We start from the raw sequence: 9672 nt of genomic DNA, 5'->3' as shown, positions 1-9672 counted from the left end.
ATTAGCTTTTCATGAAATCCCAAACCCTTATAAATACTCCAGTGAATTTATTCTACAGATTCTTCAACTTCTGTCTCTTCCTGTTCCTCTTTTCACTTTCTGTATTATCCAAGGCCTGAACGATCTCCCACCAACAGAGGTCGTTCTGTGGACAGAATACAAGATCTCAGATATGTAACTCCTACCAATCCCTTGACTTAGGCTTTATTTCTATGGGATTCTCATTCTTTTGGTTTTCAAACTAGGAATATTCTGTCTGCCTATTTTTGGCACTCCTCTGTAAGCTCTTTGTAAAAGTACTGGCCTTTATTGACTGGTAAACTAGGGCCTTAGTTGAGGGAAGGTCAAAGGCTACAAAATATAAGACTATGCTGATTCTTCACACTCTTGTCTTCTCATTCACTCCGCTATTCTCTCCAGATTAATTCTTTAACTGACCAAAGATCAGCTCTATGTTTATACTATTTTAGAAAGAAAAGAAAAACAATCAAATGCGGAGAGAAGAGAAACTTGTGGACAAGGAAAGGTTCTACATAGCTTTTGCCAGAGTCAAGCACCAAGTTTCCTAAACCACTGATGCCATCTGGTGGCCAGCAAGATACAATAACAAAACAAAACCCACATATTTAAGATGACTTGAATTAAGTTATAACAAATCATACATGAAATTGGGGCAGTGTGGGTTGGAAGAGTTGATTATACTACTCTAATCCCCCAATATTTTCTGTTAAATGACCAACTTACAGTCTGAGGAAAATATACTATCAAAGGAAACTGTATACAGCCAAACTTCTCTCACTGCCCCCCCCACAAAATTTCATCTTTCCTCTTTCCCTTTTACCACCCTCTCACCAAAAATACCCCACACCCAGTGAGTCCAGACATACAATACATGTGCAAAAGGGGCTTCAATTCATAAGTAAAATCAATTTTATTAATAAAGATCTTTCCATATGTCCAGAGCAAACAATGAATTTCAAGGAAAAAAAAAAACCTACATACAGTGAAATTAGAAGTATCCCAGGAAGACAACAAATACAAGATAAACATGTACACCCACAATCACCGCCGCCTCCGAAAACCTGAAAGGAAGGGAAACCAAGAATGAGGCAAAGGACAGTTGGAAAAGCCGAGGGGACAAGAAAAAAAGAACACTTAGAGAGAAGGGCTCAGGAAGGGCGGGTCCCCTGGGCAGTACTCTCTGCATCTTCCCAGGACAAAAGACTAGAAGTAGGAATGAAACTGAACCATGATAACAGTTCCTTCAAGTGGTACTACCACAGTTCTACTGAAGGAAGCCTGCATACAAACTGTGGGATCTTAGAGACAGAATCCAGAAATCTTGTTTGTGAATGATGCTGATTTTCAGCTTGACAAAGAATTAACGAAGCCCACCTCTGAAGAGTTGAATGCCCAGTCAGGAAGAGATACTAGGGGGACTGGTGAGACCTAGGAGGGCAAATCCAGAGAGCTGACATCCCAATCTGTACTGCCCACCCTGCGCTTCACCAAGTCCTAGCCATTAACTGACCTTTTTTCTTCCGACCTTTCTTTGGTATCTTCTTCCGCTTCTTAACAGGATTCTGATCCTGGAGACGGAGAAGTGAAGGAATGGTGGTGTATGTTCAAGGGTTAGCATCCCTTCCTGCATCCCGCATGGTAATGAGCCCCACATCCACCTGGCTGAAATCCAGAAGGCTATCTCCCACCACTGTACCCACAACCTCACCTCATCAAGATGAGGGGCTCCTCCTGTCAAAGCACTGATGTCACTGAAGTGTGTGAGGGAATGGAGTTGTGAGCTCATGACATTTGCCCGTTTCCGCCGTCCTTTCTCACGTTTACTGACACTTAAACGCACCATCATGCTCTCCTCATAGTTAATCCTGCCGCAGAAACAGTTTACAACATGTTTAGTCCATACACACAGAAAGCTGCAGCCAAAAACCTGGGCCCAGGTATTTACTCACCCCCTGCTCATACAGTTCTCAAGAAATTTCACAGCAAGTCAATGGAGTATTTAAGAGCAAACCAGATGTCTAGTATCGTGCTTCTTCAATGAAATGTTCTTTATGCTAGAACTTCCCTCTTCCCTAGAAATGAACTCACAGTCCATCCACAAGAATACTTAAGCTATTATACTAGAAACCTCTTCTACTTGACCTTCACAAATAGGATTCCCTACATAGGCCCCTTCACTCAAATCTATCAACAGAGATTGCTGCCAAGGCAAAATTGGTGAGTCTGTATTCGTAATACAATTGCTTTTTTGCTTTTCTTCTCTGAACTTATCACTCCCAATGCCATTTTAGAAATCTGACTTCATTGCCTTCTGAACAAAAATGAGAACTGTGATAGCAAAATACAGAATTTCTAAGCCCCATAGAGTGGACAGAACTGCACATATTCCTCTTCCTATAGCATCTGTTCAGCCTAAACAGTTGGGAAAAAAAAAAACATTCTTTCTCTATTCTGTACTTAACCCCCCTCATTCTTAGAAACCATCAGCCTGGGGTGTGCCTGTGTGGCTCAGTTGTTAAGCATCTGCCTTTGGCTCAGGTCATGATCCTGGGAACCTGGGATCAAGTCCCGCATCGGGCTCCCTGCTCAGCAGGAATCCTGCTTCTCCCTCTCCCACTCCCCCTGTTTGTGTTCCCTCTCTCACAGTCTCTCTGTGAAATAAATAAATAAAATCTTTTAAAAAGGAAAAGAAAAGAAATGAAACGAAACAAAACCATCAGTCTTTCACTCCACTTTCTCTACAATGTGAGTTCCCTTGGTACCAGACTTAATCGCATTCATCCAAAACATAAGGACAGCTTTCTATGATGTAGAAAACAATTTCCAACTGCAAGGACTCAGACCTGTGTTGATCCTCTTGACTTTGGCGAGTAACATGAGGATGCCGAGCATCACGGATTTCCTCTGGAGCATCTGAGTACTGCTCCTTCAGTTCACGAATGACAGAGCTGCTCAATGCCCGTTTTTTGGCCCGTTCTAGACGTTTCTTCTCCCTCTCAGCTTCTGTTTCATCTATGAAATAAAAATCAGCAAGGGTTATCCCAGAACAGAGAAAAGGGAAAGAGAAATGCAATTTATGCTGAGGAGGCAGCAGTCACAGTTAATACCATAATGTACTGGAACCAAGCGTGGTGGAACATATTTCTTAACCGTTCCTTTTGCAGATTTCTTCCCTGAAGCTGCAGATTGGCCTTCTTCGGCTTCATCTTCTTCCTCATCCTCAGAGCTCAACTACAAAAGAACAAAATGCCCATAAACTTAGGAAACGTTAGACAATAAGAAAAACCAAAGCTAGAGTAGCCTGGGGAGGTGGGAATATAAACAAAAATAAGAAAGGAAAACATCATACTCTAAATTCTAAGGCACAAGATGGGAGTCAACAGTAGTAAGAGAATCCCAGGAGATCTGGGATCACCACGAGGCTCATTCAGGCTTAGAGTCCTCAGAAAAACTGGGATAATGCAACTCCCTACCTTGCTCATCATATTGCTGGGATGAGGCTTAAAACGGAGTGGGTCATTCTCACCTGAAATAAAAAACCCAAAATATTTTCTAAGATTTAGAAATTTATGACAGTCCCCACATAACCTCATAGCTTCTGCCACTTACTGAGGCTGCCCGTCACCGCAGTCTTGACTAGTTTGTCAATTTGATACTTCAGTTTTTGGTCCAAGGGACGAAGCTTTTCCAAAACCTATAATGTGATTAAGTAGGATTACATTCCCTTCCCAAAATTAAACATACATCAGAGTCTCTCTATATATTAAGTTGCCAGATAAGGAACCCGAAATATTGACCAACTAGAACAAATGAATGAGAAACAAGTTTTTTCATTTGGTTCCTCACTTAATCATGGAAACACCCACTTAAATGAGAGCTATTGTGTGACAGTCCTAGAGTTCAGGCTGTGGAAACCTAGAACACTAAGATGCCAAGTGCTTCATACCGTGCGAATCTCCACCAGTCTCAAAACTGCAGGATGTCCCTGAAGAGACCCTCCTGAGGCTTTGTCCAGGATGAGATGGGTCAAATCCATAAGGTACATGAGCAGTAGCTGGTCTTTTACTTCCAAGAGGCTGAGACCCTGAGGTGAAAAACAGAGTAAGAGATGCAAATTCATTTTTAGTTAGAAAATCAGAAGGAAGGCATAGGTTAAACAGAATAATTTTTTCCAAGTTCATGTTTTTCCCAATCAGTTCCTGTAAGGTATCTGGCGTAGTCTTAAGGAGGTGACTCTACCTTAAATGGCCCCAGCAACAACTATGCTAACATGACAGAGACAAACTTGAAAGGATTACTGGAAGACAGTAAGAACAGAAAAATCAATAAAGCAGCCCCCAAAATAACAATGACATGGTTTCTCAACCTCAGAGCCACTGACATTTGGGAAGAGGCAATTTTTTGTTTGGGAAGGCTGTCTGGGCCCTGCAGGATGTTGAGTAGCATCCTTGGCCTCTACCCTTCAAGAGCCCTGTGAATTTTGATAATCAAACTGTCTCCATACAGTGCTGAATCTTAAGTTAATTTAATGAAAAGAATTATTCATTTTAACCCCATACAATGGAATTATGCAATACAGTTAAAAACAATAATCTACATATATAGACTTAACTGGACTTAATTCCATGTCAGCACACTTTCTGCACTATAATATGCTTCCAATTAAGGCAGGTTAAGTATGAGGCACACATTTTATTTTACCTTTTTTTTTTTTTTAACTTTACTCATTTATTAGAGAGAGAGACACACACACACAAAGAGAAAATACGTGCACGCGAGGAAGGGGAGAGGGAGACTGGAGTCAGATACAGGGCTCGATTCCAGGACCCTGGGATCATGACCTGAGCTGAAGTCAGATACTGAACTGACTGAGCCACCCAGGTGCCTCCACACATTTTATATAGAGAGAAATCTGTGGAAGATAACATGCTATTAACAACGGTTACCCCTGGGGATGGAGATGAGGAAAAGGAAGAAATGGAGTGTGCACACTGTGAAAGCATTTTCCCATCAAGCATTTACCACTTTTACAATAAAAGAAATTCCCAAACATATACCCCAGAAGTTATCTCAGATTATGATTACACTATTTAAAAATTTTCCTTTTGTGGTTTTATGCATCTTCCAAACTTTCTAAAATTAAAACACGTTATATTTACAGTCATAAAATCAAGCAAACATTATAGGTGTTTTTCTTTTACACATGAGAAAGTAACACATGAGCAGACTTAAGTTAAAAATAAAAAAAAATCTGTGATGACATAAAATGGAACTGTAAAAGTCCACAGCCCTGGGAAGACTATTTCAGAGAGACTACATATTCTACCTATGACTACAAAGTATTAGGAGTAGAGCTGGGATTCAAACTCAGCCTAACACCTAAGCTCTAGGTATCTTTTTTTTTTTTTTAAAGATTTTATTTATTTATTTGACAGAGAGAGATCACAAGTAGGCAGAGGCAGGCAGAGAGAGAGGAAGGGAAGCAGGCTCTCTGCAGAGGAGAGAGCCCGATGTGGGACTCGATCCCAGGACCCTGAGATCATGACCTGAGCCGAAGGCAGCGGCTTAACCCACTGAGCCACCCAGGCGCCCCAGCTCTAGGTATCTTTAAACCAACATGCAAAGCTCTTGAGATCAGTACTAGTGTGATAACAGGAGGAGGAGCAAAGATTTTAAAGACAAACAAAATGAGTTTAAGTTCTGAATCAGGCATTTGGTAGTCAAATAGGTATGTCACTTAACCCTATGACCCCAGTCTCCTCATTTATAACACATACAGTATTTCCTTCCCAAAAAAATAATTATGAGGCTTAAATATAATAAAAAAGAGGAAAGCACTCTGTAACCTGTAAAGCGCCTCGTAAGGTTTTGGTCCTGAGAGATAAGTTACTAAGTATCTGTTCAATGAGTAAATATATAGTGATTTAATATAAGTTTTTTTTTTCTGGGGTTTTTTTGGTAATGTGTCATGTGATCTTTTGACTGAGCCAGCCAGGTGCTGCTCTAGTGAGTGATCTAATAAATACACTGGCAGTGCAGAACTAGCCAAGAATTTGAGAAGCAGGTTCTTCTGATAAGCTTGGACATTCTAAAGTTCAAACTGAGTGACAAGCATATAGAAAAAACAACAAAAAGAAAACACAAAGATGAAAAAATAAAAATAGCTAAAAACAAAACTGCATGATGAGAAAGAAAAGGCAAAAACGGAATATATTAAAAATTCCATTAGCTGTAGGGGTGCATGGCTGGCTCAGTCAATGGAGCATGCAACTCTTGATCTCAGAGTTGTGAGTTCAAGCCCCATGATGGGTGCAGAGATTACTTAAGAATAAAATCTTTAGGGGCACCTGGGTGGCTCAGTTGGTTAAGCGTCTGCCTTTGGCTCAGGTCATGATCCCAGAGTCCTGAGATCCAGGCCGAATGAAGCTCCCCACTTAGTGGGGAGTCTGCTTCTCCCTCTCCCCTCCACTTGTGTAGTCGCTCTCAAATAAATAATCTTGGGGAAAAAAAAAGAATAAAATCTTTAATTGATCTCAGCTCAGGTCTTGATCTCAGGGTCACGAGTCCAAGCCCCACTTTGGGTTCCAACTCCACTGGGTGTGGCACCTACTTAAGGGAAAAATAAATCCTTCAATGTCTCTTACTAATAAGCTACCATAAAGATTCCATACTTTTGTTTACCTATGGAATTTTTTGCTCAAATAATACCTTAGAACAAAAACTCAATATATAAAACAGGTAATACCACAGTTTTCCAGTTCAAGCAGGTATGAATGACCCAGAGCCCTCCTACTATACTACTTCACATCCAATGATCCTTAAAAAGGTTCTACAAGATCTTAATTTGAAAACTACCATATTTCAATTTTTTAAAAAAGATTTTATTTATTTGAGAGAGAGTGCGCAGAAGGGGGAGAAGCAGACTCCCTGCTGAGCAGGGAGCCCAAAGCAATGCAGGACTTGATCCCAGATCCCCAGAATCATGACCTGAGCCAAAGGCAGACACTTAACCAACTGAGCCACATAAGCGCCCTACCATATTTCAATTTGAATGTGCACACCATTTCCGTATTTTAACATCTCTGAAGTCAGGATGTATCTTTTAATCAATGATATCTTAAATTATAGATTAACAGACCGCATTTTAAGTATACAAAATAAGTGGTATGTTCCCAGTGAATGGCATCTTAGATTAGAGGAAATAACAGTAGTAAATCCTCAGATGGCCTACAAAGTTCTTCACAGAGCGACTACTTTTCTTTTCTTTTTTTATTATTTTTATTTACATAGAATGTATTATTTGCCCCAGAGAGTGACTACTTTTCTAGTGTTATTTCCTACTCCCCATCCCATCCCCCAACACACTGTATAGCCAACCACATTAAAGGACCTCCTTCCCCAGGATATCACCATGCTTTCAGGTCTCTGTGCCTTTGTACATGCTATTTCTTTCTGTTCCCTGGACTCTTATTTATTCTTCATAATTCATCTTTTCTGAGAAGCCTTCCCTCACTTCCTCTGCTCTCTGGCACTGTGAAGTGACTGCTCTTGCTCAAACCTATTGCTCTTATCTGTTTTCTCCACTAGACTTCAGCACGGAAACTGGATCTTACTCATCTTCAAAGCTCTAACACTTAGGACACATAAGACACTCAATAAACCTATGATAAAAGAACTGTGGAAAACAAGACAGAGGATATTAGGTCTTCAAATATGTCTTTTTTTTATGTCTTTTTTTTAATTTATTTTTATTTATTTAGAGAGACAGAGAGAGGGAATACAAGCAGGGGGAGTGGGAGGGGAGAAGCAGGCTTCCCTCTGAGCAGAGAGCCTGATGTGGGGCTCGATCCCAGGATGCTGGGATTATGACCTGAGTCGCTTAGCGACTGAGCCACCCAGTTTCCCCTCTTCAAATATGTCTTACCTTCTCTGTAGGATAGGCTCTAGCTTGAACTTTTTTTGTCAGAGCTTGTATTTGTGCAGTTACAGCCATCGCCTGAAATCAGTTCAAATAAAACAGCTGAGGAGAATACACCTAAGTCATCTCTGTGACCTATGAAGGGCATAAACTAAACAATGACGCCTAAAAATCATCAGCAACATTACCTGAAATGTAGCAATACCTTCTTTTCAGTTCTGGGAAAGTATAGCAGAGATGGTTTTTGATACTTCATCAAAAAGTGCAAAAAACTTTCCACCTTTTCTTAAAGCTACAGAAACCATCGTACCAAACCATGGGGGAAGGGATGGGAACTGGGCCAGTGGTGGGGGGAAGGGTGCTGTACCTTTATCGGTACTGGATGAACTTTCAACCAGTACACCTAGGTACCCTAAGGGCAAATCATACCACTTTTCCCAGCACTAGTTTCCTTAGCTATATAATAGAAAAGGAAATCATTCAGACGACTTCTTTTTGGAGTTTTCTGTATTGCTTTGGATGCAGAAATTACTTTAAATTCTAGTCTGAAAAGGTTTTCATTAAGTCACTTGGCTCTCAAAGTATTTGCTATCATTCAATACATGCCTTCAAACGACCACAGTTTGGAGGTGAAGCACACAAAACGAAAGCCAATTCTTCACTAACCCGTCCCAAAGGGGTGGTATGACTCACCTGCTCCTGAAGGTTCTTCAAAAGTGTGACAGCACCTGGCAGGTCTGACTCCAGCACCTCCTGTGAGAGGGAGAGAGAAAATAAAAGCCCTTCTTTCCTCAGGATTATGAGAAGATTTGGGGGGGGTGGAAAACACTCTCCTTCAGACACCCCATTCTTCCGACTTTCCCACTCCAGTACACATGCAGCCTTGCTTCAAAGCCGGCCAATCCTCCACATTTCTAAGAGAAGCGGTAGCTTCACCTACGTCACCCTACTCCTCCTCTCGCCCCGCTGTGCCAAGCAGGCTGCTTCCTTTCATCACTCCCTTCCTTCGCGCCAATAACTTGCCCAGGGCAGCTGAGGGTATAGGAAAATCCCACAATAGCAACGCGAAGAAGCAAACTCACTGGACTACCCGGCGCCGCCATCTTCACAAAGCCTGCCTCTTCCGGGGCGGTACCTTCTGAGCTAACATTGGGCGATAGACTTGATAGACAACAGCCTCTTGGCAATCGAAGCCAATAGGAATAGTGATATCTCACTTCCGCCCCGAACAGGATGTGCGGGATTGGAGCCACATCCAGCCAATAGAATGGAAGAACTGACTATCTTCGTCAGATTTAGGGAGCGATCTAATGACGTAAACATGCTCGTGGAAATGGACGCGTGATTAGCCGATTGTATAGAATGCTTGGAGCTAATCCAATATAAAACTAGCCAAGTGACTGATAGACAATTAGAAAGGCCCAATGGCAAAAAGACGTTTCCAGAGCCGACTGAGAACGTATTGACTTCCCGGATGCCGCCGTACCCAGTCTTTCATTACTCTGCTTGCGTGGCCACAACTGACCGCTAGGTGGCAGTCCTCGGCTTCTCTCTGGGGTGGCTGGGTTACGGATCCGGGGTAGCGCGCCGCTGCTCCAATGCAGGTCGCGCGAGATTCCTCACAGACCGCACGATATCCTTCACAGACCGCAAGGGCCCTGGATCGACCTTGTGTCAGTGGAGTTGTGTGACCCTGGAGAGGTCACTCGGTCTCTGAGCCTTGGCCAGAGAAG

General features: G+C 42.0%; 1 protein-coding gene across 1 annotated transcript; it reads right to left on the bottom strand.

Moving 5' to 3' along the window:
• Positions 1–907: 907 nt before the first annotated feature.
• Positions 908–9073, bottom strand: NGDN (neuroguidin). The gene is made up of 11 exons (XM_059372936.1): positions 9022–9073; positions 8633–8692; positions 7946–8017; positions 3968–4105; positions 3631–3715; positions 3495–3547; positions 3129–3252; positions 2865–3033; positions 1730–1886; positions 1532–1589; positions 908–1082 (listed from the first exon to the last, which is right to left on the bottom strand). Exons 1-11 carry the CDS (start codon positions 9040–9042, stop codon positions 1063–1065), a joined length of 957 nt encoding a protein of 318 aa, XP_059228919.1. The 5' UTR covers positions 9043–9073; the 3' UTR covers positions 908–1062.
• Positions 9074–9672: the final 599 nt, after the last annotated feature.

Source organism: Mustela nigripes, chromosome 13 (assembly GCF_022355385.1).
Source record: "Mustela nigripes isolate SB6536 chromosome 13, MUSNIG.SB6536, whole genome shotgun sequence".
Taxonomy (NCBI): Eukaryota; Metazoa; Chordata; class Mammalia; order Carnivora; family Mustelidae; genus Mustela; species Mustela nigripes.
Note: the sequence above shows the minus strand (reverse complement) of the source record. Positions and strands in the feature narration are given on the sequence as shown.

What these genes read in the sequence shown, in the direction of transcription:
- NGDN (XM_059372936.1), bottom strand. Translation starts at nt 9,042, where the DNA reads ATGGCGGCGCCGGGTAGTCCA. An exon ending in GAGCCTATCCTACAGAGAAG is followed by an intron (nt 4,106 to 7,945) that starts GTAAGACATATT and finishes TTTTCACCTCAG; the next exon opens with GGTCTCAGCCTCTTGGAAGT. An exon ending in TGCGGTGACGGGCAGCCTCA is followed by an intron (nt 3,548 to 3,630) that starts GTAAGTGGCAGA and finishes TTTTTATTTCAG; the next exon opens with GTGAGAATGACCCACTCCGT.